The sequence below is a fragment of the Gracilinanus agilis genome, chromosome 2 (genome assembly GCF_016433145.1).
Source record: "Gracilinanus agilis isolate LMUSP501 chromosome 2, AgileGrace, whole genome shotgun sequence".
NCBI lineage: Eukaryota > Metazoa > Chordata > Mammalia > Didelphimorphia > Didelphidae > Gracilinanus > Gracilinanus agilis.
This window is the reverse complement of record NC_058131.1, coordinates 462406598-462426557: the sequence shown is the minus strand read 5'-3', so window position 1 is coordinate 462426557 and position 19960 is coordinate 462406598. Positions and strand designations below refer to the sequence as shown.

Below are 19960 nucleotides of genomic sequence, written 5' to 3'. Positions count from 1 at the left end.
TTTGAACCCAGGCACCGTCTCCAGCTCTTTATACACTGAGCCACCTGTCTGCCCCTCAATCCTTGTCCTTCTTGATCTCTCTGCAGAATCAGACACTATTGACCATCTTCTCCTCTTTGGATGCTTAACTTATCTCCCACACTGCTCTCTCTCTAGCCTGGCTCCTTCTCACACTCTTCCTGTGGTCTTCATTCACAATGGACTCTCCCAGTTCTTCCATGGCCTTCATCCCTACTGCATGTCCTAACTGTGAGCCCTATGGCTCTGTCCAAGGCCCTTTTCTTTCCTTCTGTACATTCTCTCACTTGAGGTTTTCTTCTCAAACCCTTACCTTCTGTCTTGGAATCAATTGTGTGTATTTGGTTCCAAGGCAGAAGACTGGTAAGGGCTAGGCAATGGGGGTTAAGTGACTTGCCCAGGGTCACACAACTAGGAAGTGTCTGAGGCCAGATTTGAATCCAGGACCTTCTGTCTCTGGGTCTGGCTTTCAATCCATTGTGCTACCCAGCTGCCCCCCATTTGGTGTTTTTATCAGCTCCCATTACTTTATTTTATTTATTTATTTATTTTTGCTAAACAATTCCAGTTTTTTAATTTTTTTATTGATTAATTAAGAAAAATTTTCCATGGTTACATGATTCATGTTTTTTCCCTTACCTCATCTCACCCCCCCCCCCCATAGCTGACATGAAATTCCACTGGGTTTTTAGATGTGTCATTGATCAAGACCTTTTTCCATATTATTGATATTTGCACTAGGTTGATCATTTAGAGTCTACATCATTTAGGGGATGTAGACTCTAAAGGATCACCATTACTTTAATTATTATCTTCACATCGAAGACCCCAGATTGGTCTCTCAGCTGTAGGTCTCTCTACTAGCTGATTCATCTTCCACAGAGCTACTCAAAGTGGTTTTTCTAATGCAAATATTTGACAATGGCACTCCTCTACACAATCAGGTCCTGTGCCTCCTACTTGACTCTAGGATACATATTATGTTGTCCCTTTTAAATTTCTATTTTAGGGGAGGAAATAAAATATTACAGTTGAGAAAATGGAGGTAATCAGAAATTAAGTGACTTGTCTAGAATCATACAGCTAGTCTGAGGCTAACTTTAAACTCAGGACTTCCTGGCACCAGGTTCAGTGCTCTATCCACTGTGACACCAGTTGCCTTGAACAAAATTATTTTTATATAAGTACATATATAATTTGTAAACAATTAGATAACCATTTTGGGGGTACGTGCTCAAAATTTCTTTCCTATAAGGGTGCTTGATTAAAAAAATTAGGAAACACTGTTTCCGAGCACAAATAGTAACTAAGAAGGCAGGAATTCAGTACCACCCTTCTAGCTCTGCCAGTGACTTGCCAGGTGATGTGGGACAAAGTTTCGCTCCTTGGCACCTGCTTCCTTCTTTGCAAAAATGGGGAGGAATGTATCCACTACTGTTCCCCTTTCATGGCTCTATCACAGGTTTTATGCTCTTTTGGGATCCTTGGATGAAAGACACAATGATAAGATGTCTTTATTTAAGGCCAGTTATCAGTAAAAATGAAGTCCCATCCCTATGCAGGGCGCCTGTATTGTAAGACCTCAAGGGAACTGTATTTATTTCCAAAGCCTTGGCATCCATTCCCATCCCATATTTGCTGTCTCTGTATTTACTTTCCACTGTGTAAGCTTTTGTGCTTATTGGTCCAAAGGAAGAGCTATTAATCTAGATATTAACCTACAATTACAACCAGAAAACAATTATGAGCAATCCAAAATGTAAGATCATAATCCAGACTATTATTCCATTTTTTGAAGCCCATCTTTAGGCCAATAGGACTGATAGTTGGAAGGGACATTTCAGATCATCTTGAAAAATTCCCTCATTTTTCAGATGAGGAGACTGAGGCACATATACCTCAAATACTTTATTTAAGGTCATATAGCTAGCAAGAAGCAGAGACCTAGTATTTAAACACAAGTCTTCTCATTCCAAATCTATTATCTTTTTTTAAACCTTTACCTTCTCTCTTAGAATTAATACTGTATATTGGTTCCAAGGCAGAAGAGCACTAAGGGCTAAGCAATGGGGATTAAGTGATTTGCCCAGGGTAACACACAGTTAGGAAGTGTCTGAGGTCAGATTTGAACCCAAGATCTCCCATCTCTAGGCTTGGCTTTCAATCCACTGAGCCACTCAGCTGCCCCCTCTATTATCTTTTAAAGCATCCTCTATGTGGTAGGAAATTTGACTGTTGGCATTATTAGCATGTACTATCTGTTCAATGACCAATAAGCAAGTGTTGTCCCTAAGGAATCAAACCATGTTCATACTGACATTCTTATTTCAAATAAAATCAGGTGACATTATTGACAACTTATGAGCCTGGAAAAGGTATGCTAGTATTGGTGAAATTTTTAACATTTTTAAAAGGTGGTTTCTAGCAGATTGAATAAATCCTTTGTGGAGAATTTATAGGAAAAATCATTGGGAAGAATCACACAGGATGAGGAGCTTTATATTACAGATAGGTATCCTGCTGTTTCCTATACATGGGATTCCATTTCCTTTGCATCAGCCATCTCCCATGCATGGAATGCTTTGCTTCTACCTTGTAGAATCACTAGTTTCCTAGGATTCAAAGCTCAGTTCAAGCATCACTAAACACACACACACACACACACACACACACACACACACACACACTACATCTCCTTAGCTGCTAGTGCTCTCCCCCAAGAAATTATTTTGTATTTACTTTGTTATGTATGTGTTACTTGCCCCAATGGAATGGAAACTCCCTGAGGGTAAGAACTTTTTCAGTTGTATCTGAATTTCCAACGCCTGGAATATACCTGTAGTAGGCACTTAATAAATGAATGAATGAAGAATGTGGAGGAGCTACAATCTGCACCAGTGGGAAAGGGAACCTTTGTTGATTATGACACCAATCCAGGGGCTCAGTGGATAGAGAGCCAGGCCTGGAGACAGGAGATCCTAGGTTCAAATCTGGCCTTGGATACTTCCTATCTCTGTGGTCCTGGGCAAGTCATTTACCCCAATTGCCTAGCACTTACCACTCTTCTGCCTTGGAACCAATAGTTAGTATTGATTCTAGAACAGAAGGGTTAAAAAAAAGGCACTAATCCATCAATACTATAGTATTTCCTGAAAGCAAGACCTAAACTCTCTGACTCACCATTCCTTGCTCCAACTAGAAAGCCCTATATTCCTATTTTAGTCAGTGCCCTTCTGGGTTACGATGCACTGAAGGTAACAACAGGATCTCTCTATCACTTTCTTTCTCAGACTCTCTATATTTATAACTTCAGTACTATATAAATATATAAATAAACTCTATGAAGTCCTCAAATACCATTTTATTGATGGGAAAATGGGAACAAAGGATCATGACTTGAAAAGAGCCATAAAGGAATCAGAGATAGTCTGTAGAGACATTTAGAAGGCAGGCTTCCTGGGTCTCTACATGATGAAAGCTACATGAGAGTGGGTAGATGGGCAGAATGGTACCTGCACTCCTAAGAGATGTAATTCTCGCTCAAAAGCTGTGTGGACACGGTGGAAGGATTCAGCAGTACTGGCATCAAGTCCCACATCTTCAGGCAATTCTCGGTGTTTCTCATCAATCAGGCCTAGGATCTCTTCTCCCATGTAGAAATAGCGGTGCAGGTCATAGGAGGCAGCCAACAGCTGCATTCGGGTGTCTATGAGCTCAAGAAGGTCAGCCCAGATCTCGTTCAGTCCATCCTTCCACTCAGCAATGGTGGCAGCCTCAGCGTGGCCAGCATCAATGAGCCGCTCAATAATCAAATTAACATTGTCCACCCTCTCCTGCCCAATTGCCCCGGTCTCCCGAGCAAAGTCACGAAACTTGTCCCGTAGCAACTAGAATTGGAGAAGAAGGGTACGGATCAATAGAAACATGGTTATTGTACTTTTGGGTTGTTGGGGAGATGACAGGGCATTCTCACACTCTTGTCACAGACTCTTCTATTCTACAACTGTCTGTGGATGTGTTATCACACCTTTTTTAAGGAAAAAAAAAGTTGAAATCCAAGTAGATCACCCCCTAGAAATATTATCGCACCTCAAACTTTGTTGTGACTACACTTTGCTGCTTAATAGAAGAAGATGATAGATTAATTTTCGATGTTTTACTAAAACTGAAAATAGGGAGGGGAAACAAGATTACTATTGTTATTCACCTAAAAATAATGACAGATTCATGTGTTTTCCTTTTTTTTTAAAAATGTACCCAAAAAAAAAAAAAAAAAAGGAGTGTTCTGGATGTGAAACTCACGGTGACATGGTCAAAATCTTGCCCCATTTCTTGGGAAGAGGCCACCACCTCCCTTTCTGCAATCCACTGTTCCAAGTCATCTGCCTCTCTCTTCAACTGGAACAAATGATACATGTTTTCCAGCTTGCGCTTCCGTTCTTCAGCCATATCTTTTAGCCCAGCATATTGTTTGTCCACCTGTCCCTGAAGTCGGATAATCTGTTCCCTAGGATTAAAAAAAAATTAAAAACAAAGTTTCAAGATTAGAGATGATCTCATAGGCATCAGAGAGGAAGAATTCTAAAGCATCCATATTTAGATGGCTGAGTTATTTTGCAACTCTTAGTTTATCTTTCTCCACCACTGTTCATCCCCAAGCAACTGATGGGGAAGCTGAAGCAGGAGAAGAATTCTAAATTTCCTGGAGCCAGGTGCTCTGTTTCCCTCTCCAAGATGCCTTCCATTGGGTCACATTGTCTTTTAATGGCAACGAGAAAGTTCCTTTTAGTAGATGCTAGAGATGAAATTCTGGATACTTAAATAACACTGGGCCAAAGGTTTCCCTTTGTCTCAGAGGAATAATTCTCACCCCATGCCACTCTTTTTACTGCATCCTTAGGGACTCAAAGAGTTTCGATAACTAGATTCCTTATTAACCATCTCTTTAGTTTAGGCTAATCATAGATTTCAACTCAATTATCTTTGCAAAAAGGTTGATAAAACACTTCTTATCCTTCACCATTGCCCAACATATCATCAACAATTGCTAGGGAGGAAAAACTAATTGGCATTTCCTATCTAGCACTTTATGGCTTACAATGTACCTTATATGTCTCACTTGAATCTTCTACAAACCCTGAGGATGTAGTAGTAAAGTGACTTGACTACTGTCACACAGCCAGTAAATTAGGCAAGATTTGAAGCCAAATCTACTTGACTTCAAAGCAAACTGGAATTAATTGTCACTGAACTTTGCACACCTTTCTATCTAGATACCACTACTAGATCTATACTCCAAAGAGAGCAAAGAAAATAGAAAAGGACCTATGTGTACAAAAATATTTATAACAGCTGTTTTTATATCCACTATAAAAACAAAATCAAGAGAATGCTCATTTATTGGGATATGGCAAAATAACATATTATATGACATGAAAAGGAGGCTTTCAGAGAAAACTGGGAAGGACTAGGAACCACTTATGAAATGATGCAGAAATAAGTGAGCAGAACCAGAACAACAATTTTAAACAGTAACATCATTATAAGAAAAAATAACTTTGAAAGATTCTAGTCAAGACAATTTAAAACTGGGATTCCAGAGAGCCAAAGATAAGGCATGGTACCCATCTCCTGATAGAGAGGTCATAGACTCAAGATACAGAATGAAACAAACATTTTTGGATGTGGCCAAAGCAAAAATCTTTTTGTTTGGTTCTATATGTGTGCATATTTGTGTTTTAAATATATATTTGTTATGAAGGTTTTCATTTTCTTTCATTGTTTTTGAATTGGTAGAATGAAAAGGAGAGAAAATAAATATTAATTAAAAAAACTAAAATAAAATATATCTGAAATCAAGCCTAGTACTCTATCTAGCATGCTGGTCTTTAGTGACTAGGAAAAAACCTTGAGCCCTGAGCACTGAAGGCAAACATAATAAACTATGGAGGCGAAGAGGTTCTTCCTTAGAGCCTGCAGAAGAACAACATAGGATACTAGATCATGTTCCAGAAATTAGGGCGTGAGCTTAGTGGATTTCCTCTTAACAGCTGGTAAGGCCTGACTGGAAAGTCATCTATGATTTCTGCCCCAAAGATAAATAGTATAAAATAAAACAGAATATGCTTCTATGGGCCACAGCTGATAGACCACTGAACCTGGAGTTAGGAAAACCTGAATTAAAAACCTACCTTAGATACTTAATGCTGAGGATAAGTCACTTGATTTGTCTGTCTCAGTTTCCACATTTGTAAAATGGAAAATAATAAGAGCACCTATCTCCCTGGATTGTTATGAGGATCCAAAAATATGACATTTTTGTAAAGAACTTTTCAAAAACCTTAAAGTGCTGTATAAATATAAATGCTGGCTACTGTCATCATCATCATCATCACTCAGAATTTAAACATCCAAAAAATTCAACTAATATGATTTTTTCCTCCAATATTGTACAAATGACATTCAGAATGATAACACTGAGGCATCTGAAGGGCTTGTTAGGTCATCAAGAATATATTATTCTTGATGTTATTTAGACTGAATACAGTTTAATGTTAAATATATTTTGCTGTATGATAGCTCTCTGAAAATGGGTAATATATATTTGCCATATCTGAAATCTCTGTTAACCAAAATATTCAATTAACTCCTCCAACAAAGTCCTTTTCTGTTCCCTATCATGGTGCAAAGGTGAGCCTGGGTTCTAAAAGGCTATATCAGTTGAGCATAAGATTTTGTAATAATTATCAGGCCAGAAAAACTTTGAACATGAGATTTGTGATTGCTTGGTCTCTGTCACATCAGAACCAACTTACCTAGAGAGATCCTTCACCCACTGAATTATAGATTACAAATCAAAATTTAATTTGATTATATGATTGATTTTTAAGCATAAAAATCCTTTTCTTTTAGACCCTTACTTTCTGTCTTAGAATCAATACTGTGTATTGGTACTAAGGCAGAAGAACAGTAAGGACTAGGCAATGGAGGTTAAGTGACTTGCCCAGGGTCACACAGCTAGTAAGTGTCTGAGGTCAAATTTGAACTCGGGTCCTCCCACCTCTAGGGCCTGCTCTCAATCCAGGGGGCCATCTAGCTGCCCCAATAAAAAAATCAGTTTTCAAAGTTTGTCTACTAAATCATAATGGAATTGTAATCTATGTAGTGTAAGGAACGCATATCGATGAAATAAGAGATCCTCGAAATATCGAATTCTTAGAGTAAAAATATTCATTTAACAATAACAAGCATTTATATAGCACTTTAAATTTTGCAAAGTACTTTATAAATATTATCTCATTTGACCCTCACAACAATCCTGAGAGGTAATATTATTATTCTTCCCATTTTACAGATGAGGAGACTGAGATGACTTGTTTGCTCATGGCCATACAGGTGGTAAATATCTGAGGCAGGATTTGAACTTAGCTCTTTTTTGACTCCAGAACCACTGCTCTATCCACTGTACCACCTAACCATCTAACACATTCTTTCATTTTGAGAACTAATTTACTCCAATCAACTAGGAGTTCCTAAAACCAAAGCTAAATAATGAGATTAAGTCAAGACATTCAATAGAACAGAAGTTCCCTCAAACCCCCATTTTTAGTGAAAATCATAAATATTTATGGTTATTTGTAGCTAGGTTCTTCTTCCCTGAACATCAAAAAATGTCTAGTCTGTCCCCCAAAAGAATAAATCCCATGGTTACTGACCCTTCAGGGTGGCCAGCAGACAGAAGTTTCTGCGCCCGGCTAGCCAGCTGCTTGATATTCTTCCCATAGTCCTCAACTGAGCGTTGCTGCCTTAGATGCCGCTTTAGCATCACAATGGCGCTCTCTTCATCCTGGTTGGAAGCAAAACCTCCATCATACTCCAGCTCAGCTCAGACTTTGCTTTGAAGCTCCCACAACTGAAAAAAAACTACAGTACAGCTGCTGGAGGTCCTCAAGGATGGCAAACAATTCAGCTCTCTAGATTTCATCCCACTACCACCAGCACCAGCACAAACACATACACAGAGAATGAAAACCACCCTGGTTCTCTCCAGCAAGCAATTTGATTTCTTCTCACAGTATATAATCTTGTTGAGGGTTCCTTATGCTGCACCAAGAACTTTATAAATATGGTGCATGTATCATCACAGGTGCACATATCATTAATCTGGAGAGAGGAGGCGGCTAAAACCCTCTGGCCCCATTCTACCCTATTTTCTTACTATTCCCAACATGCCCCATTTGCACCGGTCTCATCACTGTCCTGAAGGTATGCCATGAGAATTCCTGCCTTCATACCTTTGCTCATGCTGTTTCTCTTACCGGGAATGCCTCTTTTCCTCCTCTGCCACTCCAAACCCAACCAGAGTCTTACTTCCTCCACAAAACCTTCTCTGTTTTATGTTCACAGATCTAGAGCTGGAAGGGGCCTCAGAGGTCATCTACTCCAACCCATGCATTTTATAGGTAAGGAAAATTAGATTCAGGAAGGTTTAGTGATCCCAGGTCATATAGGTAGTTAGCATTAGAGGCAGGATTTAAACCTAGGTCCCTTGAATCCAAAATCAGTGGTCCTTCTCCTGTATTATACGGCCTTGTAGTTTACCTAGCCCTCAAATCTGGATTCCTATGGATTTTACAGTCTGTTCTTATTAGTTAGCAATTCATTTTGTACTATCAGAGTATTTGCTATTGTTTCTACACATGCAAACACTGTATGTAATTATATTAATGTATAGCAGTATATGGTATTATAATAGTATATTAATATAGCAATTTATTTTATTATTATATTAGTATATAATATTAATATAGTAATACAACAGTATATGAATAGTAGTATATTATATAGTACATTAATCATATTAATATATAGTATATTATGTGGTATATTAGCATTTAATACCAATTAGTATTGTATATGTATGTTCATATATTCATATTCATATATTAATGTATTGGTTCTCCAGAAGTAACATAAGACCTTTGAAAGACCTCGTTTTATACTTCTCCTCTATTTTCCACAGTGTCTCGGACAGTGCTAAGTGCAGTTTAGACATTCAGTAATCACTGTCTGACTAAAGCAAGGAAGAGAATCAAGGAGTAGGGGCTAATTAGAAAGGAATAAGGGGTTAGGAAAATCAGGCAATACAAAAACAAAAAAAGTTTGGGTCTATCGATAAAAAATGGCACATTCATACTCAATGAAGAGTCTCTTTTCTGAGAAAGGTATCTTTAAGTAGAGGAGGTGGGACTCTGATTCTACCTTGGAATTCTAACCTACATTTACCTCACCTACATTTACCATATACTTTTTTTTTGAAACCTTCACCTTTCATCTTAGGATAAATATTGTGTTTGTTTCGAAGCTAGAAGAGAGATAAAGGCTAGGCAATGGGGGTTAAGAGACTTGCCACACAGCTAGGAAGCATCTGAGGCTACATTTGACCCCAGGACCTCCATCTCTAGACCTGGCTCCCAACCCCCTTTTTTCCTGGCTTTGCCCCATCTTTATGGATAGGGGTACTTCTTTGGCCAACGGCATCTGAACTAGATAGCTGCCTCCTTCCATGCCTCCCATCCCATAGGGAATCCAGCTAGCTACCTTAAGACCTTACCATCTCCCACCAACTGACCTTAGGAGTCTCATCGGAGATCACATAAAGTTCCTGTTCACTGATCCAGGCCTCTGCCTCCCCAGCATCCAAGTAGTACTGTTGAGCTTCATTCGCCTCCCGTAGCCGTTGGAGCCGTAAAGTGGTCTCATCCCGGAGCAATTCCCATGAGCTCTGTAGATGCTCCAGGCGTTCTGCAATGTCCTGGCAGTCTATCTCAGCCACCTCCACCAGGTCATGCCCTCGATGCAATACATCCTCTACCCGGGGCGTGTGGCCCACAATTTCATTCTGTAGTGTCTGGAAAATACAAAAAAGGGACTCCTTTTTAGACCAAGTCAATCACAGCATCAAAAGATCTTAGGAAAGTTAGAGCAGAAAAAGGTCTTTAGATATCATCTTATTTGCTTCTTTCATTTTATAGAAGGGGAAATTGAGACCCAGAGATGTCACAGGATCCTAGATTTAGAGCTGAAAATGTCCTTAGAATTAGATCATTTACTTCAGGAGTTCCTAACCTTTTTTGTGTCATGGACTCTGGTGGCAGTCTGGTGAAGCCTATGAACTTTTTTTCAGAATAATGCTTATAAATGCATAAAATAAAATATATAGGGTTACAAAGGAAGCCAACTACACTGAAATATATTTAACAATTAAAAAAAAACAAGTTCATGGGCTCTAGCTCAAGAACCCTGGAGAATCCAACCTTCTAATTTTATAGGTACAAAAACTGCAGCCCAAGAACCAAAGTGACTTGCCCAAAGTAGGCAAATACTAAAGAGAAGAACTGAGATTTGAACATAAATCCTCAGCCTGCCCATCCAGTACTCTTTCATTGTGCTTGTAAAGAAGGAACTTTTTTCTAAGATCACTTGTCTAGTTTCCTACCTTATGATTCCCATCTATGCTTTATCTCATTAGTCAGACTTAGCTCTAGTTTCCTAATTTTCTTTTCTCTTAATTGGTGATTTCTCTGACATAAGGAACTGCTAAGGGAAAACTCCTGCCAATGCCATTCAGTGCCACTCAGAAAACCTCAGCTTAAGATGTTCTAAGACATCTTAGAAAGTTGCCTAGGTCAATCATTTGGAGAATGGCTGAACAAGTTGTGGTATGATGGTAATGAAATGGTTTCAGAAAAACCAGGGAACCTACAAAAACTGATGCAAAGAAGTGGAAACAGAAGAAAAACAACTGCTTGAACACATGGGTTGAGGCGGACATGATTGGGGATGTGGACTAGAAACTACCACACCAATGCAACTAACAACAATTTGGTAATAGGTCTTGATCAATGACACATGACAAAACCAGTGGAAATACGCATCAGCCATGGTGGTGAGGGGGAGTGTGGGGGGTGGAGGGGAAAGTAAGAGCATGAATTATGTAACCATGTTAACTTTTCTAAAAAATAAATATTAATAAATGTTTTTAAAAAACTGATGCAAAGAGAAAGTGAGTAGAATCAGGAAAATATTGTGTATGGTAACAACAATATTGAATGATGAATGATTGTGAATGACTTAACTATTCTTAGAAATCCAAGACAAATCCCAAAGCCTAATGATGAAAAATGCCATTTGCCTCCAGAGAAAGAATTGACAGAGTAGACCGAAACAGTCTATACTTCACTTTCTTCATTTTTGGGATGTTCTATTCCACAAAATGACTAATATGGGAAAATGCTAACATTATTGCACATACAAAATTTATATCAAATTGCTTGCTGTCTCAGGAAGGGACTAGAGGGCAAGGAGTGAGAGAATTTGGCTCAAAAAAAAAAACCCGCCAAAAGGTTAAAAATTGTTTTTACATGTAATTGAGGGGAAAAAAAAACCCAAAATATTTTTAAAGGAGTTGCCTGGGGTACCAAAATGAGAAGTAATTTGGTCTTGTTAAAGTAGTATGTATAAAAGCAAAATGACATCAATTCTTCCTAACACCAAGGACAGATTCCACTATTCTGCATCTCACACACAGAAAAACAGTTTTAGAGTTGGGAAAGATCTCAACTACCAACTAGTCTACATCTTATCATCTGAAAAAGAATATTAATAAAATATCTAATGAATGGCCATCCAGTCTTTACTTGAAGACCTTTTATTGGCAGGGGTGGGGCATCTTCCGCCATGTAAAGCAACCTATTCTGTTTTTGGTCAACACTAAGAGAGAATTTTTTCTGCTATTAAGCCTAAGTTTGTCTCTATGACTTCTACCCCATTGTTCCTACTTCTTTCTTCTTGAGCTAAAAACACAAAGTTGATAATTTCCCCATGAAATTTAACTCTTCAAAGACCTGAAAAGAGTTATCATGTCCTCTGAACATTTTCTTTATGCTAAACATTCATATATCCTTCAACTAATCTTCAAAGGGTTGAGGTATTTTACTCTCCTGGATATCTCTCTGGACTCTCTCCAGCTTATCCATCCTTCCTAAACTGTGGGTGTCCAGCTTTGAACACAGTACTCTAGGTATGGTCTGACCAAGGCAGAGTAGACAATACATCGCCTCCCAAGTCCCTGACTCTTCTAATGCACCCCAAATCATGTTAGTTTTTTGGCTGCCACCTCCTACTGCTTTCTCATCTGGAGCTTGCAGACCACTCAAATCCTTAGATCTTTTAAAAAGGAAGCTATTATCTAACCATGTCATATCTACCTTTTACTTGTGAAGTTGATGTTTTTGAACACAAGTATAAGCTGACATGTACGTTTATTTTTTTTATCAATTGTGTAGTGCTAAGTAAAAAGGCTAAAAAGCTGTGTGTGGGGGGGGGGCGGGGGGGGGACTTGGCATCTTTATATGAGTCATTTTACTTCAAACTTAATGACTTACTTTATATTTCGTTTGCATCTCCCCACCCCACCTTGCTTCAGGTATCTCACTAATGTATATTGTTAGTCACAAGGGAAACCAAGTTCCATCCCTGGAACTCTCTTCCTCCTTAGCTCCACTTCTTTTCTTCCTTAAACTCCCCCACCTTCTGGAAGAAGCCCTTCTTGATTTCTTCTTAATACTAATGCTTCCCTCTGTAAATAAATCTTCCCTCTAAATAAATCTCCTATTTATCATGTGTGTCTACCATTTATATACATAGTTGCTTGCATGTTATCTCTCCCATTAGACTGTAAGCTCCTTAGGGAGCAAAGACCATCTCTTGCTTCTCTTTGCATCCCCAGAACTCTGCACAGTACCTGGCATACAGTAGGTCCTTTATAAATGCTTTTGATTGATTAACACCAAGTATAAAATGGGCAACAACTATTGAACTTAGGAAGGATTTCAACGATCCCCTAGTCCAGGCCCTTATTTTACAATGGGGAAACTGAGGCACAAAAGTTTTAAAACTAAATGTATGGACTGCTGATAATGGAACAAAATCATTCCATGTAGCTAGATAGCATATTAGAGACTGGTATTCATACAGAACAAAGTCTCTACTATCCCTGATAGAGAGGATGATATCTGCTAAGCATCTCCATCTCTGGGATCTGAATAGTCATACAAATATCTTGGCCATCACATTCACAGATATCTCTTATCTGAGCTGGCACAAGTACATAGTAGGTAGTTAATATGTATTTGTTGAGTTGAATTAATTTTTTTAAATCCTTGCTTTTTTTTTCTTAGTATTAGTTCTTTGAAAATTTTTTTTCCTCTTTAGTATTAGTTCTAAGACAGAAGAGTTGTAAGGGCTAGGCAATTGGGATTAAGCGATTCGCTCAGGGTCACACAATTCTGAGGCTGAATAAATCCAGATCCTCCAGAATCTAGGACTGAAGCTCTATCCACTGTGCTACCTAGCTGGCCTAATTGTATTAAATTTAATAGAGGTAGAAGAAAGGAGAAGAAAATGTACTCCTAGAAAATTTTCTGCCTTTTGATGTACTTTTTTAAAAGCTGCTTTCCCTCTCCATATAAGAAACAATATTTTCCTTTGTTCTGATTTACTGAGAGGGTGCTCTTTTCTATTTTTGCTCCTGGTTCTCAAAGTGTTATTCAGGGACCTATGGAAATTCCAGAGATCTTCTCAGGGGACCTGTAAAGTCAGAACTATTTTGATAACAATAATAATATGTTAATTGCTTATTAATACACTCCTCCCTTTTCCAACTACATATCTATGAAATCAGATTTTCTTCATATACTTCCAAAAAACAAATCACAATAGATTGAATACAGAGCTTCATATCTGAATCTAGCTGTTTCATACTGTCAGACATTAATGAGATTTGCAAAAATAGGTTAAGTATTCTTTTTGTGAAATTTTTTTGTTCTGGAAAACAGTTATCTTCTAGAAAAGTGTTATTTGTTAACACATTTATGAGAATACATTTATATTATGTTGGTACATTGTGTTAACATAGTTTATTGCCATTTATTTATTTGTTTGTTTGTTTTTTAAACCCTTACCTTCAATCTTAGAATCAATACTGTATATTGGTTCCAAGGCAGAAGAGAGGAAAGGCTGGGCAATGGGGGTTAAGTGACTTGCCCAAGGTCACACGGCTAGGAAGTATCTGAGGTCACATTTGAATCCAGGACCTCCCATCTCTGGACCTGGCTCTCAACTCACTGAGCCACCTAGCTACCCCATTTATTGCCATTTTAGTGAATTAATAAATATTTTAAAATTCTATCTGTTTAATATGTCAGCCACTAGATAGAACCCACATACACAAAAATTCTTTAGGAATCCCTCAATAATTTTTAAGAGTGTAGAGGGATCTTCAATGATTTAAAAAGTGCAAAGAGCTCCATATCCTGAATTATCACAATAATTTGGGAACCATTGCTTTATGAATTCATATTTTATGAGTTGCACCTAATTTCCTAGTTTATGCATTAGTCTCCAAAATGTTTCCATTCCTGTTTGGCTTGAAACCTGTGACTTGGTGTGGCATTCCTTCTCCACCGTCTCAGCTCAGCACCTTGTCTTAGAATTCACCAAAAAAATTGGGGTCATTCTCTGAGAGTTCCCTCTTCTTCCCTAGTCATCTCATGTCACTCAGACATCAATCCCTACTATTTCCTCTTTCATTCCTGTCTTACATAAAGAGGTGGCCTTTCTCCTAGACAAGGCAAACACTGATACAAGCATCCTTGATCTGAAATCTTTAGCAGCTTGCTTCCATTATCATCCCCATTCTTAAATTTTCACTCTCCCTCTCTCTCTCTACTAGCTCCTTTCCTATTGTCCTCAAATGTACCCATACTTGAGCATAAAAATACTTACTTGATTCACTGGTCCCTATAAGCTATCATTCTGTATCTCTCCTCTTCTTCCAGCTAAAGTCATCTATTCAAGGTGATTCCACTTCCTTTCTTCCTTCACTCAATTCTGAACCTGCAATCTGATTTTGGCTTTGTTATTCAATTAAAACTGCTCTCCCCCAAATTACCAGTTATATCTCCTAATTGCCAAACCTAATGGTCCTTTCTCAATTCTAATCTTTGTTGTCTTCTCTGTGGCCTTTGGCACTGTTGATCACCATCTCCTCCTGGAAAATATCTCCTCCTGAGGTTTTCAAGGTATTGTTTTCTCCTGTTTTACCTACCTGTCTAGCAGTTTCTTCTTAGCTTTCCTTGATGCATTTTACTCCAAGTCCTGCTTACTAACCATGAGTGTCCCCTAAAGTTCTATCCTTGGCCTTCTTCCTTTTTCCCTCTACACAAGCTTGCTTAGTGATCTCAATTATCATCTCTATGCATAAGATTTCTGGATCTGTAGATCCAGCCTTCATTTATCACCCAAATTCCAATCTAACATCACCAACTGTTTTTGGAACATCTAGAGATGGAGGTCCTCTAGACATCGAAATTCAACAAGTCCAGCTGTGTGACCTTGGGCAAGTCACTTGACCCCCATTGCCTACCCTTACTACTCTTCCACCTATAAGTCAATACACAGAAGTTAAGGGTTTAAAATAAAAAAAAAATAAAAAAAATAAATTCAACAAGTCCAAGACAGAGCTCATTATCACTTTCCTCAAAACTTCTCTTCTTAATTTTCCCATTATTATCTTTTCTAAAAAGCTCGTACCTTCCATTTTGGACTCAATACCGAGAATTGATTCCAAGGCAGAAGAGCAATAAAGGCTAAGCAATGGAGGTTAAGTGATTTGTCCAGGGTCACACAGCTCAGAAGTGTCTGAGGTTAGATTTGAACCTAGGACCTACCATCTCTAGGCCTGGCTTTCAAATCTACCTACCTGCTCCCCAACTTTCCCATTATTATTATTATTTTAAACCCCTACCTTCTATTTTAGAATCAATACTAAATATCAGTTCCAAGACAGAAGATGAGTGAGTGCTAGGCAATGGGGGTTAAGTCACCCAGCTAAGAGGTGTCTGAGGTCAGCTTGAACCCAGGACCTCTCATCTCTAGGCCTAGCTCTCAATCCATTGTCACCCAGTTGCATTCGAATATTCCCATTATTATCAAGGACACCGTTATCCCAGGCTTACAACCTCAATTTTATCTTTGACTACCCCTTCACACTCACCCCACATATCCAATTTGTGGTCAAGTCCTGTTATTTCTATCTTTGTACCTGTAAAAAGTTCCTTAAATTAAAAAAAAAACATTTATTGTATTTTTCTTTATTCCTTTAACTTTCCCTAATCAACTGAAAAAGGTAACACCTTCCCTTTTCTGGCAGTTCTCCCAGCAATAAGTAGTTTTTACAGAACTGTATTATAAGTTTCAATGTGCTTTTTCAAAGTTAAAAAAAAAAGAAAATATATATGTCCCCTCCTCTCCACTCACATATCTATCACCCTTAGACCTTTCACTGGACTATCTCAATAACCTTCTAATTGGTATCTCTGTTTTATGTCTTTCCCCATTGCAATCCATCCTCTATTTGGCTAATCTTATAGAAAGGGAATTTCCTAAAGCAGAGTCTGATCATACCCCTCTCCTAGTTTAATAAATTTCAGTGGTTCCCTATTCTGTCTAGAATCAAAGAGAAAATCTTCTGTTGAGCATTTAACAACTTCCAAACCTATCCCTTTCTTACCTTCCTAGTCTTCTTTTATTTTCCTCCACTTATCTCTGATCAACACATGTTGGTCTATTTGTTATTTTTCATGTACAACACTCCATCCATCAAATCTGTTCATGCTTTGTATTTTCTTATTTCCAATTTCAATACTCGGCTCAAAGCTTATTTTCTGCACCCATTTTTCCTACTAGTTCCCTCAGTGGTTGATGCTTCCCTTTGAGATTACCTTACACTGTGTGTGTATATGTATAAGTAATATTTCTATTGTCTCTGCACATAGTAGGTTTTCATATTTTCTCCCTCTGAGGGCAGTGATTTTGTCTTTCTTTTTTATCCCTAAGCATAGTATTTGGCACATAACAGATACTGAAAAATGCTGACTGATTCCATCCTCTGGGCTCCCAAACCTATGGCCTGTGGGCAACCACCACTCTTTTTTAAAATAAATTTTATTGATAGCTTTTGTTTTTACATTACAGTCTTTTCCGAATAACTCTCCCCTATCCCCAACCCTCAACACACACACACACACACACACACACACACACACACACACACACACACACACACACACGTCTTCCCTATTAACAAAGAAAAACAGTTAAGCAAAACCACCTCATGTAATAACCAAAACTTACTGTATTTGCAACATTCTACCCCTCTAGTCTACCATTTCTCTATTGGAAGGAGATTTCATTTCATTAGTTGTTTTCTGGGACCAAGACTGGTCATTACAGTTATTCAGAGTTGGCCTTTCTTCTCGTGTTCTTTCCTTTTTATCATATTGTCGTCATTATGCACAATAGTCTCCTCATTCTGCTCATTTCATTCTGTATCAGTTCACAAGTCTTCCTGTGTTTCTCTGCATTCTTCACATTCATTGTTTCTTACAGCACAATGGTACTTTAGGTTTATCTACCACAATTTGTTCAGCTATTCCAGATGACAGTACTCACTTTTTTGAGGAATTGTCGTTAGTCTGTGGAATGGCCACAGTTAGGCAACTACCTTTGCCCCACTTCCTTTGGTAGCTCTTTAGTCACACCAGACTTTCTTCTCACCTTTCCTGGGCTTCAGGGTGAGGTTTTTTTTTTTCTTCGTCTATTGTCAGTGTCATGCTCTTATCTAGGCTGCTTTGCCTTTCACGGCTCCTTTTCTAGGATTTCTCAATATACTTAAAAGATGAAAATTTCCAGAAGGCAGAGGCAAAGCAGTACAGTATATGCATTAAAATGACTGGAATACTGTAAGTTCACTAAATATCAAATAGTCACAGACTCTCTTAGGTCTGCTGAAATTATTTTTCTAATGCATTAGAATTTATGGGTTTATATTTCAACAACTTCTGAGTTTTGCCCATTCTCCTTCCCATAAGATTTTATGATCTCCACAAATTTGCATTTACAATGGAGTCTTTTTCTAAAAGCATTTCTCCCAAGTTTTTCAGTTCCAAAAGGCCCAAAGAATCTAAGCAGTTTAAAAACATTGATTTTTGGTTCATAAGGTCACAGAACTTAGAGACAGAACTAGAAGGAATTTTAAAGGTTATCTAGTCTAGACACCTTATTTTATAGTTAAAGCTGAGGCCTTCAGAGATGAAGTGACTTGCTCAAGGTCACACAGGTAATAAGTGGCAGAGTCAGGATTAGAACCCAGGTCTTCTGACTCCAAATGCAACATTCTTTCAACTACACCACCATCCTTCCCCCAAAGATCCTTTTTTCCCTTCTTGGTTGGGTGAATCTCATCTTTATTTCCTGAAACAGCACCCCAGAGCCAGGGAAGTTGGAACCTTCTTGGTGATACAATTTATGAAGCCAGATGTTGACCTCAAGGATACATCTGTCCTCTACAGCTCCTTCTCCTAATGAAGAAGAATTACAAAGAAAATTAAGCCATGTCTCTGCCTTTCAAGACCCTCTAGTGTAGTACCCTCTCATCTCCTTAGACGCTGTACCATTGGTATTCAATGACTAAACAGCATAAGTTAAGTTCCAAAGATCTATCTAAGGAGTTTTAGAAGGCTCTTTCCTCATAATCCAGGTCCTGGCATGATTCCTAGAACTCTGTGTCCTGTCAGTAGATTTACAGTGTCTGTTATTCTTCAGGAGGAAGCTCTAAATGCTACTAACCAGCACTTCTCCCAAGGGCACCCAGGGCTGAAAAGCAACCTTCCCCAAGCAAAGAATTCCTGACCTAGATACTGGTCTGAGTAGGGCAAGGAGACCTTCTGCTTAAGGGAAAATCCATGTTCTTGTTGAGTATGGAAACAATGAAACCCTATAAAAGCTGGTCTCCCCATCACATTTAGCATTTTGAATTTTTTTAAAAAATAGGGCACATTTGGCATCTGTTCACTTTCAAAACCCTGATCCCTGACTGGTGCCATGCAGACTCAAAGCTCATCCTTGGCTGAAAATCAACTAGCAGATGGAAGTGTTCTCAGATAATAGCATCCCAGGTTTAAATAGTCTTCTAGACTGATTTGGTCCCAGAGAGTATCCTCAATGACAAAATAATTCTGGTGCCCCAATAACCTTCTGAGTTCTGACCTTGCTCAGGGTCCAAACTTAGCTTGGAAAATGAGACTAGCAAGTATGTGAGGTGATCCTGTGGACTGATTTTATTGGCCTCTTCTCGTTAAAATCCAGGAAGCATGTGGGATAGGGAAATATATTAATAGGAGAACATAATCTGATCAGGGTAAAAGGCTTCCCTCACACTTTACTCACCTTGGTAACCTGAAGGCAAAAATTATAATCTGAGTGGCCAGGTCCCATAGATTTCTGTGATATTCCCCCAAATTTTTACCATTCTCTTTATAAATCAAAATTTGCTTTCTCTCCTAGGGGATCAGATAAGGTTTTGAGACCTTATATCTACCAATGAAAACATACCTATCATATATTTAGCTTATTATAGACTGCCTTAGCTTAGGGATGGGGCCTGCCTCCCCAGGTAGACAAATGATCAAACATCATCATGAAAAGGAAGTTGACGTGTGGGAATGTATTTGACTCACCTGGTTTTTCTTCATGAGCAGCTGCACGCTTTGTAGGTTAGTTCCATAGTCAGATGACTGGGCAAGTGGCAACCTCTCTTCCACCCAGAGCTAAAGAAGACCAAAAGGTGAGGGGTTTGTGATGATATTGAAATTCTGATAATGAGGTGTTCCAGCTTTTCCTTCTTTCCTCCCTCCCTCCCTCCCTCCCTCTCTCTCTCCCTTCCTTCCTTCTTTCCTTTCTCCCTCCCTCCCATCCTTCCTTCCCTCCTTCTTCCCTCCCTCTTTCCCTTCTCCCTTTCCTTCCTTTCTTCTTTCCTTTC

At 38.6% G+C, this 19960-nt stretch overlaps 1 protein-coding gene across 1 annotated transcript in view; it reads right to left on the bottom strand.

Moving 5' to 3' along the window:
* The window catches only part of SPTB (spectrin beta, erythrocytic), a 126946-nt gene that overhangs the window by 39780 nt on the left and 67206 nt on the right, over positions 1–19960 (bottom strand). Inside the window, exons 21-25 of the mRNA XM_044664848.1 lie at positions 19659–19748; positions 9650–9928; positions 7734–7864; positions 4321–4525; positions 3531–3905 (exon numbers count right to left, since the gene is read on the bottom strand). Coding sequence (XP_044520783.1) covers positions 3531–3905; positions 4321–4525; positions 7734–7864; positions 9650–9928; positions 19659–19748 — 1080 coding nt within the window. The remainder of the gene's footprint in view (positions 1–3530; positions 3906–4320; positions 4526–7733; positions 7865–9649; positions 9929–19658; positions 19749–19960) is intronic.